This window comes from Rhinolophus sinicus, chromosome 9, assembly GCF_057876585.1.
Source record: "Rhinolophus sinicus isolate RSI-liver-muscle chromosome 9, RSI-T2T, whole genome shotgun sequence".
Classification (NCBI taxonomy): Eukaryota; Metazoa; Chordata; class Mammalia; order Chiroptera; family Rhinolophidae; genus Rhinolophus; species Rhinolophus sinicus.
Window position 1 is genome coordinate 26,601,767 of NC_142509.1, and position 24,913 is coordinate 26,626,679.

General features: G+C 44.2%; 1 protein-coding gene across 2 annotated transcripts in view; it reads right to left on the reverse strand.

Moving 5' to 3' along the window:
- Positions 1-24,694, reverse strand: part of SVOP (SV2 related protein) — a 61,271-nt gene extending 36,577 nt beyond the window's left edge. Inside the window, exons 1-5 of one of the 2 annotated variants that reach the window (XM_019757466.3) lie at positions 24,429-24,694; positions 11,053-11,213; positions 8,665-8,750; positions 7,507-7,605; positions 3,627-3,698 (exon numbers count right to left, since the gene is read on the reverse strand). In XM_019757466.3, coding sequence (XP_019613025.3) covers positions 3,627-3,698; positions 7,507-7,605; positions 8,665-8,750; positions 11,053-11,213; positions 24,429-24,463 — 453 coding nt within the window. In that variant the 5' untranslated portion in view covers positions 24,464-24,694. Of the gene's footprint in view, positions 1-3,626; positions 3,699-7,477; positions 7,606-8,664; positions 8,751-11,052; positions 11,214-24,428 lie in introns of those variants that run through there. The other variant, XM_019757465.3, reaches the window with a different exon arrangement.
- Positions 24,695-24,913: the final 219 nt, after the last annotated feature.

A 24,913-nucleotide genomic window follows, 5' to 3' on the forward strand; every position in this document is an offset into this window, starting at 1 on the left:
GAGTTGGGATTTGAACCCAAGCAGTCTGGACTCAGAGCCCATGCTTTTCACAATGATGCCAAGTCAGTATTTCATTTGTCCAAATGAGCCCCTTAGGTAAATACTGAAAGGAGGGTTGAGGAGTCCCAGGTGATGGAGTAAGATGATGAACTAAGTCTTCACAATACAGCAACTTGGCACTGTTTGTGCATTCCTTCTTAATACATGGTTTCTCAACCTTGGCACCATTTACATTTTGGACCTGGTAATTCTTTGCGGTGGGGACTCTCCTGTGTACTCTGGGATTTCAAGTAGAATCTCTAACCTCTACTCACTACATGCCCGTAGCACTCCTCCCCTCAAGTTGTGACAGCCCAAAACATGTGCAGACATTGCTAAATGTGTGTGTGGGGTGGGGGGAGGTGCCAAAATTGTGTTTGGAAGTCACAAGATTCAGTCACAAGATTCATTCCTGAAAACCCATCTATAAAGCTTTTTTAAAATCCAAGTTTATGGCTTTCTTTTCTGAGGCCCATCATAAACACAAAGACATCTATATTCTAGAGAGCTATCTCCTGGGAACACTGTATGAATCACTGCCCTTGGTAAACATGCTCTTCCAAGGGAAGTCAGGATCCTAAGCTAATGACCTTCGTGGAGTTTTTGGGTAAACAAAGAAGATTCATCAGTAAAGTCAGTTGCTGATCTGGAAAGGACAAGAGAGCCACAGAAAATGGAAACAGGGAGATCTGATTCTCATCCATCCAGCTCAGTCGCTCAAGAAATAGTTAATGAGTGCCTGCTAGAAGCCAGGTGTCAGGAACAGGGGCCACCTCAGTGAACAAAACAGGCACAGCCCTTTCCTCATGGAGTTTACAAAACTCTCCTGACCATCCTTCTGTTGTGTGTCCATGGCAGACATCACTAATCAATCACAGCACTGTCCCACTAAGTCTTCTGACTCCTCAAATCCATGTTCCTTACATTTCCTACTGAATAAACCCAAGGGACAAAAACCTATTTGCCCTTAAGTTTTGGGAATTCAATAAATGGTAGTTATTAATATCAGCTACTATCTAATCCAACCATGTCTGATATAAGAAAGGAATCCGAGGCCCGAGATGGGACAGTGACTTGCTTTAGTCATGCAGTGGTGGATCCACACCCCAAATTAAGGTATTTTTACTCCTTTCCCTCTGTACTCCTCATAGCTTCAGTATTCAGCAATTAGATAACAGAATTTGGAGCACAGTAAAATTCCTCATTACAGGTTCTTGCATTTTTTGGTGCATATGCACATTTGCTTCAAGAACAAATAAATAAAAAATGTTTTTAGCCAGAGACAGAGGAGTGAGTTGTCCATCCCTATGCCCAGTCTGTTTAGGAAGAAGCCATGTTAAGATCTTAGAAGAGCTTTTTCCTTTCATTATGTTATAGGCCTGAAGATTACTGTTAGGTCCAGTCTCAGACAGCCACAGGTTTATAGTTCCTTAAACTGGTGCTTAGCTCTACCATAGAAACAGCTCCATTTTATTTTAAGACGTTCTTTTCTTTCCATCCTTCCCTCCCTCTCCCCTTCCTTCCTTCCCTCCCTCCTTCTCCATTCCCCCCTTTCCTCCCTTCTTTCTTCCCTTCCCCTTCCTTCTTTCCTTCCTTCCTTCTCTCCCGCCCCCTCTCTCCCTCTTTATTTTCCCCCTCCCTCCCTCCCTTCCTTGCTCTCTATGGTTCTTGCTCTGCTCTTTCTTCCAACCAGAAAATCATTACAGCAGCGACTGACAATCGCCAGAGACAGAAAGTGGGTGGGAGGGTGGATGGGGGCAGAGTCTAGAAAGTTGCTGCCTGAAGACCAAAGTAATCCAGCTTAGAGTCTCTTCAGGAGGCCTGGAGAGGTCTTTCCAATTAACCTCTCCAGCCCCTAAAACCAACCAAGGATCTCCAGGCTACAATAGCTGCCATTAGTTTCCCAACCTTGCCGCCTCTGGCCCTGCCACAGCCACTTCCCAGCAGTTTTATTAATCAACATTTCCCCCATGTCTGCTGGCCTATGTGTTTCCTGTCCCATCACAGTAGAAGGGGCTGCAGCGGGAGTCTACTTCCCGCACAGCATTGTTCAAACATTCATTCGTTCATTCATTCATTCACAGCCAACATATATTTTATATATTGAGCACCTACTGGGGTGCTGGCAGATGGTTAAGACAGGAGTCTAGACTTAGAAAGAGTGAGACCTGGCTCTGTGATATACAAACTGTGTGGTCTTGAGCAAGTTGCCCACTCTGTGCCTCAGTTTCCTCTTCTGTAAAATCAGAGTGAAAACAGTACCTACTTCAATGGCTGTTATGGAGGTTGGTAAATGCACACGTGCTTGGTATAGAGCCTGCCACGCAGTTTTATTTTCAGTCTATGGCTGGTTGTAATGACCCTTGTCTGTTACGTACTAAGCATTCCTATCTCCCTTCTTCCATCCTAACAGAATTCTAAGTTTGTTTAGGTATCTCCCCCATTCCTAGTTCCAGAAGTAGACTTGTAAATTAGAAATGTTATTATTGCAATGCCAGCTCTCATGTGCCCTGTGCCTGGCATCATGCAAAATGATTCACACCTATGACCTCAACGAACCTTCCAATGTAGATTCTGTTATTTCTTCTTTATACATATGAGGAAATGGACACTCAGAGAGGTCAATTCACTTGCCCAAGGTCACACTCAGGAGTGGCAGCGTTGGGATTGAACCCAGGTCTGCCTGACTTCACAGTCGGAGTTTGTAATCACTACACCACCCTGCCTCTGGAGAAACTGCAGGCTGATAAGGAGAGTGCAAATAAAGAGAAGAATAAAGCAGTCAGGGGGCACAATAGTTCAGAACGTGCACAGCCAGAGTGGCAGTTTTTCCTGAGCAGGGCACATAACCAAGGAAAGCTTGCTTGGATAGAGATATTTTCTCCCCTATGGCCCAAATTCATAGTTTGGAGGGCTGTAGCTGAAAGGATCAAAGAGCCCAAGAGCAGCCTAGTGAAACATGAGCAGCATAAAATACAAAGGGGACCATCAAAGCCTTGAAGTAACAAATAAGACCTTAAGAGCTCAGTGTAATTCCAAACCTGTAAACCCCTTCTTGTTTGCAAATCCATTTCGTGTCATCTCTTAGGCTGGGCTTCCCCAAAAGCAGAGCCTGAGACAAGGATTCTAGTGCAAAGAGTTTATTTAGGTGGCAACCCCAGGAGTGGTAGGGAAGGCAGACAATTCAGAGTGCCTTCACGAGAGGTGTCCCGGTGGCCCCAGAGCTCAATCCTGCTGGGATTGAGAGATGATCCACTTTAGGGCAAGAAAGCTGATGTCTTTCCTTACCAACCCTTGACTGTCCCTAGCTTTATGTAAATGGTGAGTGCCAAGGGCATGGGGCGGGGTGGGGGGCAGCAGGCATCTTCTATACTGTGAAATGCACCTGCTTGGGCTCCCCCGGGAATGTGTGATCACACCTATGACCTCAAGAATCCACAGCAGCCTCGGAGCAATGTCTTTTCATTGCATGTCAACATAGCTCCTAATTAGGCCTCCCAAGTGCTCAAGCAGCACACGTTTTGCTACTTGTCACCATCATCATGAAGCTAACCCAGGGCACATGCGCTTAGGAGAGGTCGCCTTACTGTTTTCCTGCCGTACTGGTCTGAGATGTTTCCCCAGAGGGTGGAGCTGGACATCATGCCGACAAAGACCACCTGTGGGCGGAAAGATGGTTTCTGTTAGACAGTGACATGGAGCGACACGGAAAAAGGGAACAACAAATTGAACTTGTGACGTCACACTCTAGGTAATAATAATGAGACCCTGTTAAGATGCAAACACTGTTCTTTGTGCTTCCTATTAGTCTTTAAACCTCACAACAATCCTGTGGGGTGGGTGCTACTATTCTCTCCATTTTACAGATGAGGAAACTGAGACTCAGAAAGGGGAGGTCACTTGGCTGGGGTCACACATCTGTGAGGCTGCACATCTGTAAGTGCAGCTGGGCTGGAATCAGGCAGAATGACTGCAGAGCTAGCATTTTACCAATTTCTCTCCATACCAAAGAAAGGTCTTATCCTATTGCTAAGAAACAATCAAAGGTTGCAAGGTAGAGTTTAGAGAGTATGGAAAACAGGAGACAGGAGGTTGGGATGTGAGTCGTAAGCTATGCCTAAGAGGAGCATTTGGGGGGCACTCACTGTGTGCCAGGCAAAGTCATTGTTACATTGTTAATAATTGAACAGAGCAGATGAGGGTTGAATCGTCATACCCATTTTATGGATGGGGAGCCTGAAGCTCAGAAGGGTTAAAAAACCTGCTCAGCATCTCAGAGAGGAGAGGGTAGAGCAGGTCTTAAATTCAGGCTCAGTAGAACTTTCCTCACTGCTCTCGCCTTTCCTGGGCACTCACCAAATGCCGACACCACACTAAACCGTTTATACCCACATCCTACCTAATGCTCACAGCAGCCCTATAAGGCGGGCATTGTATTATCCCCCATTTGCAGGTAAGGCAACTGAGTCCCAGAGAGGTGAAGGCACTGTCCAGTGTGGTCTGACCCCAACAGCATTCTTCCAGACATGTCCCAGGAGCTGCACTCCAAGGGAGAGGCCAACATCATTAATTTTAATGGAATGAATTTCCAGGACTTCCACGTCCATACAGACTCTCCTGAAAACAGACTATGGATCTCACCTGTTCCTGGCCCCACTTTCCCTTTTTTAACTGCCCGCCCCCCAACTTCTCTACCCATCTCACCAGTGCACCTCACATTGTATTGCTTTGAGATTAAACCTCCAGGATCCCTCAAAAGGGACACCAGTGACACCGTTACAAATCCTTTTGCCAGTCATCCAGATTCCAATTCTTCTTTCATTTTTATTTTTTTAACCAAATTGAAGGAAAGCCTAATCAAGTGGCCAGCAAATTAAATCACTAAAAATGCTGTTTCATAAGCAATTGCTGTGTGCTCTTTGGCATATAACTTGGAAGTTGTTGAAAAAATACTAGTGGCATTACTTTGAGTTATTACAAAACTCCTTCAGTTTCAAACTTTTTATATGTGAACAAAGCTCTTCATATTCAGATCCATTCAGTAAAAATGAAAAATAGGAACAGAATTGCTGCTGAAGTCTCTCTCGTTTTAGCACTAAGTAATCATCTAGGAAGATGTGACTCAGTTGGGAAACACTCCATATTACTCATTCAGGGTACATTCCCAACAAAAATTTACTGACGTTTAATAATTATTTATCAAAATTAATTATATCTTGTTTTCATGTATGGTGTATTACTAAGAAGTATCATGATAATTCAGTGCTGGAGAAAAATTTTAATACTTAGAGCCTTATAATCTCAAAAAAATTTTAAAAATAATTTAAAATTTATATATTGTGTCACAAAAAATAGGACAGTGTGACAAATGAAATACTTTCAAGCATAGTAAAACATTACATTGAGATCAAATTATATGGATAAGTGGAATGCAAATATCAGTTCACGAAGAAAACAAGACAATGCGAAATTTCCAAATTCTTCTGAAGGGCTTAGTCACGTTGTTTTTAAACAGATGATTGTGGCTGTCAGATAAACATTTCAATTCCATTGGACACATTTTTTAACATGATATGGTCATTTAACTTAAATTTTGAATATTCTAATATATCATAAATTATATAATCAACAACCTACAATTTAAAAAAAATGTAACGTCAATGTAAAAACTCGTGACAGTCCTGTGGGTGACATAGTTCTCATGCAATTCTTTTCTAGATTAGCTGGAACAAAAGTGTTTGAAGATTACTGTCGTGGGGTAAGATGCTGCCTTAGTCATGTGCTAAGTGATATCCTTGCATCCTGAAAGAGTTAAGTATCCACCCAAACATAAATTTTCCCCATTCTCTCTCCGCTATGGGAGAGATTTAGGCACCACAGAGCACTAGTTCTCTATTACAGTAATTACGGTAATCTCACACTGTATTTTCCATGACAGGAAGGACAGGTCTGTCTTATCCTCAGGTACACGGTGCAGTTAAAGCAACTCCTGCAGTGCTCTAACATTTCCACAGAAATCTTGGTCATGGAATTTCACAGCTTTACCTAGCCCAAGAGTCCAAACTTTATTACCACAAGAAAACAGTCCAGGGCAGGGGCTGGGAGCCAGGACTCTGAGTCTGCCAGTCCTGGATCTCAATTCGGCCTCTGCCTCTTATAGGCTATATGGGTGTGGGCAAGTCATCATACCTCTCTGAGCCTCAGTTTCCTTATCTGTAGAAATGGGAGTAATTATAGCACTGCTTTCATGGGGCGGAGAGGGCTCAAGAGGTAATGCCTGCAGAACCCTTAGCACAGAGCCTGGCACAAAATACGTGCTCAATAAATGGTGGTTGACAAAACACCGCAAAGGCCCTGCTTTGCAAAAACACAGACCTGTGACTATCCTTTAGGGGGTAGCTGTGAGAATGAGGAATATAAGAAAGAAATCATTCATCCAACCCCTGCTGCGTACTGGGCACTGTAGGGATTTAGTTGCTCACCTGCCAAAAAACAGATGTTATCTGCCCCATTTTGCAGGTGATGAAACAGAACTGTAGTGAAATGTCTCACTCAAAGTCACACATTTAGCAGGTGACTAAACCACAAACATGCAGGTATATGAGCTTATCAAGCCCCTCCCACTGAGCCAGACAACTTTATTGCTAATATCAGACCAGGCCTGGTTGCTGAAGGGACTCACATCATTCCAGAACAGTTGTACTGGAAAAACAGCATTCTGGGAGGCATTCCTAGTTAGCAATCACTCTGCCACTAGCTAGGCTGTGTGACCTTTCATGAACGATTTAACCACTCTGTGTCTCGTTTTCCCCAGCTACTAAGATTACTTACCTCATGGGGTTGTGAGGATTAAAGAACACAATGTATATTATGCACATATAAAATGTATGTAAAGCTGTTTGCACAGTAAATAATAAATATTAGCTTTTGTGAGTATCATTATTATTCATTTATCGAGCCTGGCACTCCCTCCCTTTTAGAAAGTGGCTGCTGAACCCCACCCAACAAAAACTGAGGGTTCTACCTCACTCTTTTTCAAGCCCTAATTCCAGGGAGCAGCAGCTCCTTCCCATTTATTGAACATCTACTATGTGCCAGGCTTTATGTTTTTTCCAGTCCTCAAATCACCCTTGCGTGGGAGATACTGGCATCTCCTTCTTGCAAGAGTGAGACTTACAGGGTTTAAGTGATGTGCCCAGGTGGGTTCCAAGATCCCAGCAGCTGAGCAGGATATCTGGGGCTCCCAGACAGTTGTACCCCTGGGTGTGGCAGCACTGGCTGCCAACCTGCCAGGATATGTGAGGTGGGGAGGAGAGTCAAGGAAGCCGAGGTCATGGTGTTTCCATGCGGGGCTTATTTCTTTTCTGCTGAACCTTTGGGAGCAGCAGGAGGGGGACACCCCCCAGACCGCCTCCCCCCAAGGGGACCAGAACTGTACCCAACAGGAGAGAGCTGCCAGCTGCATACCGAGGTTAGCAACGCAACCTGCCAGCTGGGGAGACGCCACTCGCAGTGCAGCTGTGGCGCAAGGATACTCAGGATCATCATTTCCATGGCATCGGCCATCTGCGGAGAAGGAAGCAAATGTCAGGAGGCCAGGAGGCTGAGCCCTTGCCAAGTTCGTGACCCCAGAAAGAGCGTGGAGAAAGCCCCTCTTCCCCTGCCTGCTGAGCGCCCTACCGCACATCAAAACATACTAAAAGCTTCAGTTCAAACAGTGTGGTCCCAAGAGGAAACCGACAGCTAGACGTTAAACATTCTTTGTGCGTGTGTGTTTTTCCATGTTTAAAAAATAGGAGCTCTCCCCAAATGAAGTGGGAAAACATCACATTTCGAAAATCTTTTTTATAGAGGTAGCGCTACAATGATCTTTTCTCTTTGGCTCAGTGAAAGACTAGCTTGCTTCAGTTTAGAGGCATTGTTCATGCAGAATTATCAGTGTCTTTAACAAGGGTGACCTTTTAATATAGTAAAACATACTAGGAAGCCCCCGAAATTAAACATCTTTTACGGAACTAGATAGACAGAACAATGCGACAGAAATGAGAATCCAGAAGCAGACCCGTGTGGCCCTGAGAAGGTGATGGATAATATAAATGGCCTTTCAAATTGGTGGGAAAATGGAAGATCCGTTTGGAAAAAGATTTGATTAGGTCACCGTCTCGCACCAGTCACAAAAATCAATTTCAGTTGTATTAAAGGCCTAGGTGAGTTATTTGCTATAGGTTGATGAGGGCATTTTAACAAGGGATCGTGAGCCTCTTCAAGCAGAGGGCTCATTGCTTTCTGCACATAGTTTTCTAGGATGAGCTCCACAGACGATGTTATAATCTCATAGCAGTTATGAGCCCCAAAGGACTGAGAACCATTTCATTAGCCAGAAGCTTCAACTACTCCATGAGAACAATTGCCAATATGCCCAACTCCCCCCAAAGCATAGATCTTTATTATCACCAGGGCCTATCACTCAACGTAAATTTTGTCAATTCAAGCAAAGGCTCTATGGGGGAGGTGTCTAGGTGGGGAGGTCTCGGTCCTTCCTTGTAGATCATGGAAACCCAGCAGAGCAGGGTAAGGGTTTCTTAGAGACTGAATGTGAGGTCACTGCCCCCCAGAAATACTTGCCCAAGCCAAGCCCGTGAGGACAGACAGCTTCCATTGAAATTTTCCAAATCCAATAGCTTCCACCGCGTCTTCCACCATGAAAGTATCTGGGAAAGAGAGAGGGGGAGGGGAGGAAGGAGTCAGTGTCTCTTGCAGTTTTCCTAATGTGGGGGTGTGTGGGGGGGGTGTCCCCAGCCAAGCTCCTTAAAGGTAGCGCATGCTGCTTTTTAGAAAGTATCCTAGGAAAACAGGCCAGCGAGTGTGAAAAGATAACTTTGCTACAAAATCCACTGCGACATTGTTTACAAGAGGGAGAACTAGAAAACCCAGAATGTCCACCAACAGGCGGGTTGGTTACATAAGTGGTTATATTATAATGATAAATTTTTACATATCCACCTTTTGAAATTTGACCCAACTGTTGTTAACAAGAATGTGCAGGTGTAGAAGTATGCACACAATATACTGTTCATTAATTTTTAAAAACAAAGCAAGAGATGGATAGCAAAAATATTTCGTATGGTGCTCTTCTTGGAAATGTATGCATGTGTGTGTATATGTATATATACTAATATAAATATATGTATATGTGACGATGCATAGAATATATACAAAACTTTACATTATGGGTTTATTTTTGTCTTGGGAGGGAGGGAAGGAGAAATCATGTGACACTTTGGCTTTTTTCTTTGTGTGTGTGTGTGTGTGTGTGTGTGTGTGTGTGTGTGTGTGTGTGTGTTACAGGGGAAGAATGAGTGTCCACAAACTGTTAACAGGGTCATCTTTGAGGACAGCACTCACTTTCCTCTGTACATTTCTAGGTCTGAATGCTTTCCAAATAGACATGTGTTGTTTGTATACCCAGAAAATAAATCAGGATATAATTTCTAAGCTCCTAAGTGTTTCGAAAAATACTAACAGACTAAATGTGATGTGATATGCTGGATTCTAGCCTGTAACAGCATTGCTGGAAAAATTGGTGAGATCTGAATAAAGTCTGGGGTTTCGTTCATTTCTTAGTTACTGCAGTTAGGTAAGATATCATCATAAGGGGAAGCTGCATGAAGGGTATATGGGAACTCTAGGTAGTATCTTTGCAGCTTCTCTATAAATCTAAAGTGATTCCAACATAAAAAGTTCGTTAACACAAAAAAATATTAAAGGAGCAGGCTGTGGGCTTCTGTGGGCAGCTTCTGGGGCTCTATCTCATCAGCCCCTGCTGGGTGTTGTCGTCTTTATGGAATTTCAAACATGGGCCTCTTAACGCTCATCACAATTTTCTCCTGAAGTGCGTATGGGTTGGTGTTTATCACACCCGCGGGTTCTGGTTTTGTCCAGTAAAAACACTGAGCAGAAAGCCGAGTGAGCCCTAGGAGCTCGGCAATGTAACAGCAATAATGATAGAATAGTACACTATGGAGAGCTCGCCGCGTGCCAGGCACTGCACTGAGAGTTTCACGGGCATGATCTCATTTAGTCCCTGTCACAACTGTTAATGAAGGCCCAGCCTTAGCCCCACTTACAGAGGAGGAAACGGACTTTGCCAGGGTCACACAGCTGGCACACTGCAGATCTGGGAGTGGAGCCCAGACCAGCCTGACAGTAAAGCCACGGCTCTTCCTCACTACCTCCCCTCTCCCAGTCATTGCCTCCTTAGCGCTGCCAACAACAGGCCCTGGCTTCACGTCATGAATCCTCTCTCATGCTGGGAACCAGGGGTCTTTCAGAAATGCATGGAATGTTTTCCCCCATCAGCATCACGTGATGAGGGGAGACCAGGTCCCCCAGCACTGCCTCAGGTCTCTTGTTTGACCAGCTCTACTCAGAGGCAGCACAAGGTTGTGGATAAGGATGTGGGCTCTGAGATCCCATCACCTGGGTATAAATCCTACTTGGCTGTGTGACCCTGGGCAAGATACTTAATCTTTCTGTGCTTCAGTTTCCTCTTCTGCAAAACAGGGAAGATGGTCGTAATAGTTCCAATTGGAAATGCTGTGGAAATTAAACGAGTATTATGTGTAAAGTGCTTAGAACAGTGCCTGGCACAGGTGAATCTTCAGCCAATGTCAGCTGTTCCCATCACTCTTACCATCATCACCATCACCACCTTCAATCATCACCACCAGCACCACCACCATCACCATCGTCACCACCATCATCATCATCATTGTTGCTGCTGTCCTCAGCCAAGTGTTATGTAATGATGCTCACTGGCAGGGATTGTGATGTGACCTTCCTGCTGAAGTAAGCCATGTAGGTCCAGCTCACACTTCCAGTGTCACCCCTGGGCCCTCCCTACCTGTCCCTTCACAAGATCCTTCTAAGAGTGCCATCTGGGGAGGCACCCCTGGCACCCCAGAGCCCCTGACTGTGGCCCAGGCTGATGCCCCAACTGCAGGGCCCCCTCACCGTCGGTGGGATTGGCAAACTCCTTGGGCACGGCTGCCCCATCGTCTAGCTCGACGGCCTCTAGGCCTGCGCGGACCCCTTCAATCTGGACCTCATGCTCTCCCGAAGCTGCGTCGTCCTCTGACCTTGCACTCTCGCCCGTGCGACGGAATTTCACGACCCTAGAGGACAGAGCAAATCTGGTCATGAAGGCTAGAACTCCCGCTGTACCTTGCCACACAGGTGTTGTGCCCAAGACAGGTGAAAAACTTTTGTTCATCATCAGGAGAGTTGAATGGGTAGGAGGTTAGCATTTCTATTGAATTGTACTGGAGGGGTGACAACTTCAAGAGTTGTGTATCAGGGCTGCCACATACTGTTGTACAGGTTGGGCACTGCACAACTCCAGGGGGGCCCTAGTCCCATGGTAGGCTACGGGTGTGAGGATCATCTTCATTCTAGACTTGAATACTGTGGGGGGCCACATGTGTTTTTCAGAATTTAGATTCCACTCTCTATAACAGAGATAACAATTTGGTCGTCTAAGGGTTAAATTATACCCACAAAAAGTTGCCCATATGGTATTTTTTTTCCATGGATGCCAATTTTTTTTTTTAATGGAAGAATTCACATAAAAAGCAAGATTTCTGATGTTTCTTTAAAAATAGACTATCTGGCCATTTGGTACCCATATTCCTCTAAGGGAACAGTATGGCTATTTCTGGGCAGTGTGGCCCCAGTAGATAGGACGTTTCAATTCTGCAACCCACTGAGTAATGGGTGGTGTGAATTGGGTTCTGGAAAGAGATTTCCTGTCCCCAAGAAGCAACCACAAATTAAAAAGCATAAACAGTCCCCCAAAGTATTCGTAGAAGATGAAAACATAGAGACTTATTAGACGAAGGGAGGAAATGAACATTTAAGTGCATTATCACTTCATTTTCAGGGACGAAGGGAAGGTAGATGGATCACCCTTGACTCTCCGGGGACCTTCACAGAATGACTACGTGGCTTGAGCATCTGCCTTGAATACTGCTTTTATCATATCCTTTCCTCAAGGACAGTCCAGGTCTCTGTATTTCCTTCCGTGACTAATAGCAACCACGGCAACCTTTTTGGAAGGTAATCTGTGATAGCTTTCAACGTTTTAAATGCTCTGTGCTCCCACCTAGAATTGTTGCACTGGCAATTCATCGTAGAGATAGACACAAGTCCGCAATGATAGGATTGTTAGCTTGCCATATGTCAGGTCCAATACTTGTGCTTTGCATCCATTATCTTACTTAACCTTCACTTTCACTATCCCCACGTTCCAGATAAGGACACTCAAGCACAGAAGGGCTGGGAGATTGTGGAAGGTCACCTAGTGGGTGACTAAGCCAGACTTTAGCACAGCCACCTGATTTAAGAGTCCCCACTCCCAGGCACTCTGCTATATTCCCCTCTAGAGCTAGCATGCTGTTTGCAGCTTCGCATGTGATAACTATTAACAAAATGTGGTAAGTAGAAACAAAACTAGAAACAGTCATCTGGAGAGGAGTAATTAAATAGATTATGGCACATCCACTTAAGAAAATGTTTTAAAACAATGTTTTTTTAAGTTGATCTCGATCACAATAGCCAAAGGTGGAAACAATCCAAGTATCCATCAATGGATGAATGGATAAGTGAAGTGTGGTCTAGCCACACAACGGAACATTATTCAGCCTTAAAAAGGAAGGAAATTCTGACACACGCTCCAACAGGGCTGAACTTTGAAGACATTATGCTAAGTGAAATAAGCCTCACGCAAAAGGACAAATACTACCAATCTATACGAGGGAGCCAAGAATAGTTAAATCACAGAGCTAGAAAGTCGGGGCTGAGGGGATGGGGGAATGGGGCATTCGTGATTAATGGGTACGGAGTTTTATTTGGGGAAGATGAAAACCTTCTGGAGATGGATGATGGTGGTGACAGTTGCACAACCTTGCGAATGTACTTAATGCCATTTCCTGTACACTTAAAATTGTCAAAACGGTAAATTTTATGTGATGTATATTTTACCACAATACATACACACACACCTACACACAAGTTGCTCTGTAGGGGCCAATAGGAAAACATGGTTGGGGCTCGTTCTTAAATATACTAGAATATGATTCTGGGATATGGGTCCTTGCGGCCAAGACTTAATTTTGGTCTTGAACCTGGGGCGTAGCATCCCCTAGGGGCTTATTAGAAAGGCAGAGTCTCAGGTCTTGATCCAGACCTATGAGTCAGTATCTGCATATTAACTAGGTCCCCGGGCAATTTGTATGCACGTTGAAGTCTGAGAAATGCTGCCCTGGAATATTTATGCTTCTATAGTCCTAGACATTCTGGAAGGATACATAAAGAGCCAAAGTCTGGTTGCTTCTGGGGAGGACGACTGGATGAAAACAGGGGGTTTTGAGGGAAAGGACATTTTTCCCCCCACTTTTTGTTTCGGCTCCTTCTGTAATGTTTGCAATTTTTCATTGGGCATCTATACTTTAATAATAAATATACATAACCATAGTGACCATTTACAAAGCTCTTGTTGATCAGGTAGCATCTGCTAAGCAAGTTACACTTTCATCTGTGAAATAGGGACTACGACAGGATTGCAGAACCATTGAGAAGATTAACTGAACTTGATGAATGGGAAACTGTGGGCATTGAGTAAATATTAACTTCCCTCCATCACGGCCTCTCTCAAGTCACCTTTCTGCCTTGAGCACCGAGTACCCTGACCTTTGTAAAACGTGACTTTGAGAGAGTGGCTTAGCTCCCTGAAGTTCTAAGCCAGGATCTGTCCACGTTCCTTCTCTGGCAAACGACTAAAAGCCAGGGCTCTTTGATTAATGAATACTTGTTTTAAGACAGACATAAAAGAGAGACCTTTGACATGAAATTAGACTCAGAAAACCAGGCTACATTTTGAATCAGTCGGGTTCCTCAAAGTATTTATCAACCACACGAGCCAAGATTTTCCAAGGGGAAAAAAAAAGAAAGAAAAGAAATATGAAAGAAAAAGAAAATAGCAGTGGCATATGTTATATAGATGACGGCTTCCAAACAGGTTGGCTCACAATTTCTTGGCATTTGTGGTGTATAGATAGCATATAATTCACCAAAATAGCAGAGAACATTTATTTTACATAATTTCGCTATTTAAAGACGAGCTTGAGGAAATGGCTGTCAACTTAAAAATCTTGTTGGTACCGTCATATAATTCACCTCGTACCTTAAATGAGGGTCTGAGACTTGACTCAGGTATTTTAGACAAGGAAGGTTTTTGCTCTTTTCATCTGAGTTTCTGGACCTTTATCCCCTGAGCTCCTTAATCTATCAGACTGAAAGGAAGCTTAAACTTAATTCTGATTATGTCAGGATGGCATTTAGAGTCTTTTATGAAGAGAGGTGGTCTGCCACAGGGAAGAAGAGAGCCCAGCTCTGGCACACAAACTGACCTGGGTCTGAATCCCGAGCCCATGCCAAGCAGTAGCTATGTGACCCTGGGTAGATTACTTTACCTCTCTGAGTCTCAATTTCCTCCCGGGCAGAACAGAGATGGTAATTCTTATCTCATAGGGTTGCCATGGAGATGAAAGGAGTCCACACAGAGAGAGAGCTTCATACAGAGCTTAGCACCTTCAGTATTTCAGTAAGTGTTTATTGAATGCTGATTTGTGCAAAGTGCTGGGAGACAAAATCAATGTGCCCTCATGAAGTGGATGCTCTAACTGGAGAGATGGTTAATATACAAATAGACAAAGAAATCTGTAAATAACTGGATCCTGAGAAGGAAACAAAGGGTGCCAAGATAAAGAACAATTGCAGAGAGGAGCAGTCAGGATTGACCTCCCTGAGGAGGCTGAGGTCAAGAGGACAAGGTCACAAAGGGGAGAAGAGTAGAGAGAACAGCTGGTGCAAAGGCCCGGTGGTAGGACCAAGGAGTAGAGGTCAGAGAGATAGGCTGGCTCATGCGGCGCTCTGGAGACCACAGTGAGGATATTCATATTATCCTGAGCCCATTGAAAAGGTTTCAAGTAGGGTAAGAGGGTAGAGGATGCCCAGAGTTGAGTTTTGAGATCACTCAGGCACAGTTTTCCACAAGAAGAGAAACAGACTGTGGAAAGTATTTTAGTATATGTGCTGCCGAAGCGAGCACAGGAAAGTATTTTAAAATATAGGTTTTTATTATTATTTAAGTACGGCAAGGCTGGTAGATCAGGAGATGGATGCCATTGAAAAGATATACTCTGTTATCCTCACAGATCCTGAGCAAAGGGGGCTTGCCAGGCCTCCAGGGCGCCATATAGGGAAGCACCAGCATCAGTCAGGAGGCAGAGGGAGTGAGGGGGAAACACGGGCAAGGGTCCTTAGAGTGGTTTCCACGGGAAGGAACAGGTGAGTCAAGGTAAGCAGGCTGAGGATTGGCCAGTTTGAATACTCTCAGCAGGCTCTGGGGCATACGGGCTGTCCCTAGTTGTCTGGTACTTGGCCTTGGGCAATCAGGCAGGTGGATGGTGGCTCTGGATTTGTTAGGTTGTACATGAAAGGTCCACTGACAGGCAGGTCACTTACTAGTTAACCCTGGGAGGAACAGCCCCTCCAAAGTCAGCAAGGCCCCAAGATATCAAGACGTAAGAATAGAGAAAATCAAAGGCATGTTAACACAGAAAAATGGCAAGAAAGGGAGAAGCAGGGAGACAGGCTGTGTGGTCAGTTGAGTGAGATGTAATGGTGGCTTGGACTAGGGGGTTTACAGTAAGGAGAGGTGAAGTTTTTATTATTACCCCCCTACTCTTCCAATCAGTAGAAAAAGACATCTTCACAGAGAGGCCCGTCTGTAAGGCTAACTAGGAAAGGGCCAAGTTATAACAAGTGGCCACATGTTTGGGAAACTCAGACGACCAGCACCCCTCAGCTTTGTCCTAGGTATTCAGCCATGTCACATTGGGGCTTCTCTGGGATCTGAAACCTATTGACAAATGAGGTCAGAGGCTGGGGACCAGGAGCAACAGAAACTGCCACAGTCACTGAACACTGAACTTGCTTTGTCTCCTTCAAGACAAGACCTGAGCACTGCCTGATCTGCACGATTTGGGAAGAGTCTTCTCAGGGGCCGGACCTTTGCCTTCAAATATCTAAAGTTCTGGCATATGAAAGAAGCTTGAACTTCTGGGTATAAAGAAGAGGGAAGCAGATTTCAACTCAACATAAGGAGCCTTGTCAGGCAGAGAAGTCCAAAGATGAAAAAGGCTGCTTTAGGAGGCAGGGGACTCCGCTTCATAGATATGGTCTAGGGAAAGCAGGTATCCACATGAGTGGCCTAAGGAGTAATGATATTTAATATGCAGCAATTCAGCATGCCAGGGGAAAGCCTAAGTGCTGTGTCTATTTACCATCGTATAATCCCCTCAAAAACCCTAGGAGGGAGGTATTATTAATATCCCCAGTTTATAGACAAGTAAACTGAGGCTCACAGCGGTTATACCAATTGGTCCAGGTCCCCTATATTGTCTGTACTGTACTAGGTCCCTGGTCTGAGTAGCTCCAGAACCCATGATCTTAACTAATGAGCTGATGCTACTCTGAGGCCAAGAACATCCTTAAGTAATCGATTAAAATGCTGATTCCTGGGCCATTCTCCAGACTTAATGCTCTTTTATCTCTGCAGAGTAGGGCCCAGGAATCTGAATTTTCATAAGATGTTGATGATGGCCACAGATATTTGGAAGCTACCACTTGATGCCCAACTGCCAGAAATGGGAAGACGAGTATGAGGGGTTCACTGTGATGGTTTTAAGGGCTCTTCTGTTCCTGAATGTCTAGAAGTCTATAGTTAATGCAAATTTTAGTTCTCCGTGGATTTCATTCATTTGTATTTTCCTGCCATTCCCACTGACCGGAATAGCATCATTCAATCAACGAGCACGCAGTAAGGACCACTAGCTTATATTCTGGACAAAAGGTAATGATCACAAATACATAATAATTAGCGTTCATTGAGCCTTAACCATGTGCTGGTCGGTCCACTAAGCACTTTATGAGCCTTATGCCCTATGAGGTGGGTGCCATTGTTAGCCCCACTTTACAGATAATGAAATTGAGTCCCAGAGAAGAAAAGTAACTTGCCGCAGGTTACCTTCTAAATTGGCAGGAAGGTTAAGACTCACATCCAGGTCTCCTGGAATAGAGTCCTCACACCTAATAATTCTGTGACATGGCCTCAGGGGAGGGGCTGGACAACTTCTGACCGGAGAAACAAAGGCCTGTGCTACAACTTTCCAGGTCGTTTGTCTCTGTAACTTGTTTATTCACTCATTCATTCAACAAGCATGCAGTGAGGTCCTTCCTTGTGTCAGACTGAATTCTTGCCCTCATGGAGTTTGTAGTGTCTTTGCAGAGGTATCCTGAGGATGGAAGAAGAGGCACAGGTGGCTGGTATAGCACATACCAGGGTCTCGACATGATTAAAGTCAGAGAAGTGAGGTTTAAAGAGTGAGCCGAAGATGCTCTGGAAATAAGGAAACTGAGTAGCTTCTTGTCTAAACTAGAACACTTTAGATCAGTCGTTCTCATGGGGGGGAGGGGGGCGTGATTTAGTCTCTCAGGGGATATGGGCAATGTCCGGGGACAGTTTTGATTGTCACATCTCAGGGGGTAACGGGGGTAGTGGTTATGACATCTTGTAGGTAGAGGCCAGGGATGCTGCTAAATATCCTATAATGCATAGAACAGCCCCTCACAACAAAATATTATCTAGTCTAAAATTTGAATAGCGTCAAGGTTGAGATTTAATACAACCCTGTATTAAAGTGTGAGAGATGCTGTTAATAACTACGCCAAAACAATCGCCATAAGCCAGGAGGGTACCAGGCACACCCATCTGGAGAGCTTAGAATCCGTCTTTTAAAGCTAACGATGCTGGGGTGGCCGGTTAGCTCAGTTGGTTAGAGCATGGTGCTGATGGCACTGCGGTTGCCGGTTCGATCCCCACATGTGAGCTGTACCCTCCTAAAAAAACAAAAATGAAAAAATAAAGCTAACAATGCCTTTGAAGGTGGCCCAGGCACACCCTTAAGTCTCAAGGAATTTAAATGAATTGCCCAAGATCACACAATGACTCCTGCAGATCTGCCTAATTCTTTTAGACAGTAGCCCAGGGAAGAGCTTGGCTGGGGCTTAAAGCCACGGTCTGGGCCAATAGGTCCTGGAACAATCCTCCCTAAAACCTAAGGCCACCCAAGCAAAGGACTCTTTGCAAGGAAACCTTCTTTCTTTGACCTCTAGACTGTTCCGCTGAAAGTCACTGAAACACATACTCCTCAGAGTGAAGCTAGCTGGCATGCATTTGAAATAATGATGTGAGCAACTTTGAGCCTGAAATTTTAAAAGGATTTAGTGAGTTAACCTGGAGGATCCCTGGGCTATTACAATAGCTCCCGACTTTTTGTCTGAAGTAGGTGACAGGGAACCCTCATTTCTCCTCCTTGGCCAGGAACCCTCTCCTTTTGCCTCAGTGAGTCTCAGGGGCATGGCAGCCAGTAGGTGTGCCTTAGCCACCTCTGCTGGTCCTATGTCTGTGCTGAGGTCCCCTCATTTACAGGAAACAAAACCTACTTCTAGTTCCTTCTCTAGAACTCAAAAACGAGTCTTTATCAGGGTTGCCATGGGCCCAAAGAGTTTGCCTGGGACGATTTCAAGAATATAGCCATGTAATCAGGAAGTCATACTGCCTTCCGCCAACCTCCCTGATTTAATGGAAGGGAATGGGGAAGCAGGTAGGCAACTGTGAGGAAACAAGGCTATGTCTGAGCTTTCCAGGTGGACTCGGCTTAATTAATCATGGTGGCCACGCTGTGAAGGAGAATGATTGAGCTGGTGAACAGATTACTCTCGTTTTTCATTCACAAAGTTGTTTTTTTTAAATCTCTTGGCCTATATATACTGGTCTACACCGGAATCCAGTATCAGATGTAATGTAGGCAAGGTCCCACATTGTTGGGATACATCAGACCCCTGCCATATAAAGCTTTCACTCTAGTGAGGGAAGACCGACACTAAACAATCAATAAGTAAATTATATGGTATGTTAGAAGGTAATAAGTGCTATGAAAAACGGAACACAAGTAGACCGTGGTGCTGGAGGATGGGGAAGGAGGGCTGCAATATTTTTCAATTGTGGTAAAATACACATAAGATAAAACTTAACCATTTTAACCATTTTTGAGAGGACAGTTTCGTGGCATTAAGTCTGTTCACATTGTTATGCAACCATCCCCACCAGGCATCCACTGAATTCTTTTCATCTTGCAAAACTGAAACTCTGTACACATTAAACAACTCCCCTTTCTCCCCTCCCACACAGCCCCTGGCAACCACCATTCTACTTTCCGTCTCTATGAATCTGACTACTCCAGGTACCTCATATAAGTGGAATCATACAGTAGTTGTCTTTTTGTGACTGGCTTATTTCACTTAGCATAATGTCCTCAAGGTTCATCCGTGTTGTAGCATGTGTCAGAATTTCCTTCCTTCTTAAAGCTAAATAATACTCCATTGTACGGACAGACCACATTTGTTTATCCATTCATCCATGGATGGACGCTTGGGTTGCTTCCACCTTTTGGCTATTGCAAATAACACTGCTGTGAACAGGCACGTACAAATGTCTCTTCGTGAATCTGCTTTCAATTCTTTTGTGGGTAAATACCCAGAAGTAGAATTGCTGGATGGTATGGTAGTTCTATTTCTAATTTTTTTGAGGAACTGCCATACTGTTTTCCATAGAGGCTGCACCATTTTTCATTCCCACCGACAATTCACAAGAATTCCAACTTCCCCACATCCTGTTATTGTTATTTGTATTTTATTTTTGATAGTGGCCGTGCTAATGATAGTAAGAGAGAAGGCTTCCATCCTAAAGAAGGTGTTCAGGGTAGGCTTTAGTGAGACAGTGGCATTTGAGACTTGACAAAAGTGAAGCAGATACCTTGGAGAAGAGCTTTCTAGACAGAGAGAACAGTAGGTCCTGAGGTAGGCATCTGCCTGGCATGTTTGAGGAACAGCAAGGAGACCAGAATGGCTGCAGCCACGTGAGTGGGTGGGACAGTGGGAGAGACGAGGTGAGAGGGAAGCATGGGAGGGTTCTGCTCAGAGGAGCGATGTGATCTGACTTTTGAAGAAGCCCTCTGGTTGCTGTCCTGAGAAGGGTCTCTAGGGAGCCAGGGGCAGGAGCAGGAAACCAGCAAGGTGACCATTATAATTAACTCAGGTGAGAGACCACAGAGAGAGACCTGAACCAAGGAATAGCAGGAGAGGGGGAGACAAGTGTTTGGAGTCTGGATGTAGCTTAAGGCAAGACCAATAGGATTTCTTGATGAATTGAAGTGAGAGAAAAAGGAGACAAAGTTGACTCCAAAGGTTTTGGCCCCAGTGAGACGGATGGAGGTACCGTCAACTGAGATGGGTGAGGCTAAAAGAGGAGCGGGGAGGAGGAAAGAGCAGGAGTTCAAGTTTGGACACGCGCTTCCATTAGCTTTCATTAGGATATTGTCTTAGTGTTCTGTAAAGGAGATATGGCTTCCAGGTACTTTGCTCCCTGTACAAGTTGGAGGATCAGGGATTTGTTAATCCAGAGTGGAGGAAGACAAATAACATCAATACCATTGACGGAGCCCTTACTTGGAGCCAGCTGAGAGCTCCCCCAATCACCATCATCCTGCCAGGCAGCCACGGTCATTATCCCGACTTTACAGATCAGCATCCAGCCTTGGGGAGATGAAGTGACCTGCCCAAGGCCACCTAGGTGGTAAGTGGCACAGCTGGGATTTGAACCCAGATCTGCCTGACTCAGCCTACACTTTAACCCCTGCTGCTCATTAAGCCCAGGAGAAGAGTCATTGAGGTGATGGACTTAAGCTCAATCTTGAAAGGCAGGGTTTGTAAGAAAGGAGAGGAAGTGGATTAAGCAAACGTAGGATGAAGTTCTAACTGTTTGTCACAAACAACAAGGTTTTGTATGGCCTGGTCCCTGCCATCCAAAACCCTCGAGCCACTTGTTCACTGGCCTGACTTTGAGCTTTTCCACACACAGTTCCCTCTCTCTGGAATGCCCCTCATCCCATCTCTTTTCCTGGATGATTTCTACACACCTCTGGGGGCTCAGCTCCAATGGGGGCTCAGCTTCCTCAAGGAAGCCTTCTTTAATTCCCCCTCCCCCACCTAGAACTAGTCTCATCGCTCCCTGCTGTTATCCTTTGTAGCCCTTAAGACAATTCTCATAATTATTGTGCAATTATATGTTCAGTGTCTGCCTCTCTTACCAGACCAGTGCTGTCCAATAGAATTTTCTGCAGTTAGGGAAATTTTTTAGACCTACGTTGCCTATACAGCAGCCACCAGCCACATGCAGCTGCTAAACACTTGAAATGTGGTTAGTGCTACCGAGGGACTGATTTTTCAAATTTCACATATTTTATTTGTAAATTATATTTTACTGTATATTATACTACAGAAGTTATTTCCTATCCAAATGACATAATTTAAGTTTAAATTTAATACAGTAGCTAGTGACTACTATATCGGAAATTGCAGCTCTAGACTGTAAGTTCCTTGAGGGCAAGGATAACGTCTACTTATTCAGTTGTAGAACCTCTTGTATCAAGGATGGTGCCCTACTAAATTCATAAATGAAGGAATCAATCAATCAATCAATCAATCAATCAATCAATGTAGTCTGTAAAACTTGCTTTGAAGAACTCATCCTAGAAAGAAGAGACCCAGGAAAGTCTAACTTGCACAAGGTCACACAATAAGGCAGAACTAGCTACAAAATCTCAGCCTTTGGAATGTACTGTACATGGGGTTGTGCCTGAGTGGACAGCAGGTGAAAAGCAAAGTTTGCTCGTGGTCTCAAACTGACCGTCTAGAGCTGTGAAGGGGCCCCCAGGTGCAAGGAAGGACTGTTTTCTTAGGCACCCTCCTCCACTTTCCCCTTCCCCTGACCCTGTAAACTACTTAGTGGCTTATAATCTATTAACACTTGGCCTCCCACCGGACCAAGCCTGTTCCAAAGCCCACTCTTGCCAACCTTCTACAAGGCACTCTGATTTTTATAAAACCATATTGCTCTCAGGAAATCTGCTGCCTGCAATCTGTGCATGATACACAGAGGGCGTGGTTAAAAAACATCTAAGTCGTGATTTGTAACCCACTCAGATTCACATGGCTGTTCCTTTTACCTTACTCTTTTTTAAATTGATAAATTGAGCGCATCACATTACAAGGCTAATTTTGACTTCATTCAAATGTAGTTTGGGGTTTGCAAATCATCATTTTTGGAAGTCCAGCACACATCGGGAGCCTATGTATTTTGTTTTTATAAATGATCTTTCAGACGTAATCATAGTTAATATGTATTGAGTGCTTTGTATCTGCCAGGCATTTAGGACATATTATCTCACTCACTCTTCACAACAACCCTATGACTCAAGTGCTATTGTGGCCCCCATTTTATGGCTAGGGAAACTGAGTCTCAGAAAGGTTAAGTCACTTGCTCCAAGTCATATAACCAGGAAGTGGCAGAGTCAGGTTCTGAACCCAGGTCTGTCTTACTCAAGAGCCAATGCTCTTAATCAGAACACAGTTTGGTCTCCCTGATAGATATTTTATGTATTTATGTGCATAAAATATCAAAAAGAATAATCAAGAAACTTAAAATGAGTGTTTAGGAAGAGAGAGACTTTTCATTTGTGTGTTTCTTTTTGAACTTGGTTTACCCTATTATAGATTATATAGTACACTATATTATATACTAACATAAAAGAAATGAATTTTTAAATTTAAATAACTAAAAACCTCTCATTATTTTATTTTTTAATCAAGGAAGGAATCATCACGTGTCATGTCTATATATTAGATTAAATATACTTGAATCTTTGTGTAATTTGCGAAGTTCACAAGGTCTGACATTATTTGAGAATTTATCCCAGTAAAACTGCAGTTCTAATATGATAGTATTGTTATTCTGAGTATCAAATTTCATATTTCAGTTTTTGAATCATTTTTATTGTGAGATAATAGGTTGGTTTTTTTTAATATGATATTTATTTTCAATGAAAGTGTTGTTTTCTTTGGGAGATTAGCACTCAGATATGCATCTTTTTATGTATTCATACATCGACCTCTGGATATTATAACTTAACATCCTTTAGCACTTGTAAAATAATGCTGTATTACATAAGATGCTAATTGTGGATCAATTCATAAACACTTAAAAGTAAAATTTCAATTAATTAGAAATTTGAAGTGAAAATTAATTTTACACTGATTGAGAAGTAAATATTACAATATCCTTCCGTACTCAGAGCTCAGAGAGCTGTATCAGTCACACTAAAAGTCACTTGGGAGAATTCCTCAGTGGCTTAGAGAGAGAACATTCTTTTTTCAAGTCAAGAAAATACACACATACTAACAATATTGTAGCCTTCCCAACAAACCCAAATGGTGCCTACTTTTACCATCCGCATGGCTAGTGCCTCTAAAGATTACAATAACCGTCCCCATGAATGTTCTTTTTAAGGCCCCATTTCACACTCTTGGAATATGCTTAACAAATCACCCTTGGCTTGAGGTAGGAGAAATTTGGAAGCCCCTCTACAAAACCCCTGTCCTTTCCATTGTTTGGTTTTATTTTCTCAAGATTCTCAGAGTAAATTTGGTAGCGTTTCAAAATTCCCATCCTCTAAGCAGTGTATTCCTGATGTTCCCAAGGATAGCAGACAACTGTGAGTCTCGGTCTAGGTAGCTGTTACAAAACCCTTTCATTCAGAAGAAGGCAAGAGGCTTCAGCGAGGATGCACAGCTCAGTCACACACTTCACAAGCAACCGGACTTTGCCGAAGCCTCTCCTCAAGGAAGGAACCTTAGCTTGTTAGAAACCAGTTTGCAACATCAGTTATCATCTCCTTCCAACAGACCTTGCAGAAAACAAATTAGGAATTTCACAGCATAGGAGAAGGGCTGGAAAGAACCAATGTCACTGCATGGATTCATCAATTCAGTTCACATTTCAGAACAGCAGCTAGTGCGTTCTTAAAACACAGACCTCGAAATCCCTTTGGGATGGAGCGCAATTAAAAGGGAAAACATAACACCCCCTAGGTCCCCGTAAGATTCTGACGGACCTGAAAAATCGAACTGAGTCACAGAGATACAGAAGCTGGGCTCCTGGGGTAGGAAAATGGCTTTTCTTCTCCAGGCCTATTTCCCTGCTCTGAAACGGTTCCCTTTAAATTCAAGAAGCCATACAGAGTGCCCCCCTGCAGGTTTTCATGTTTTAAAGGAGAGCCCGTCTGCCTCTCACTCGCCCCCAGGATACTCACGGCAGCTGCCTCAGCTGGAATAAATCCTCCTCCATGTCCACGCTGCGCCAGGACGAGCCCTTTTCATGGCCCTTACATGGTGGTGGTGGATGACGAGTGCTCAGGGTTTTCAGCACCGGGGTTCTGGCAGCTCCCGCGCCGCGGCTTCCTCCCTCCGGCGGCAGCTGTTCGGGGGAGGGAGCCGCCAGGGACCAGCCCACGAGACAAAGCCGCCGCCGCCAGGAGACCGCGGCGAGAGTGGGCGGAGAGGAGGAGGCAGAGGGCAGAGCAAGCTGTGCGGGGAGAGGGGGCGGGGAGAGCCCTTCTGGTTAGAGAAATTTACAGGCTCTGTGTAGCTGGTGGTGTCTTACTGGGGTGCCCATGGGGCACACCAGCCTGTGAAATGGCTGTCGAGGTACCAATGAACACTCACTCTTTGGTTGACAGCGCCTCTCTAAATGTTTATTTGTGGAGATTCATTAATGTTGTTATGAGTAGAATATTCT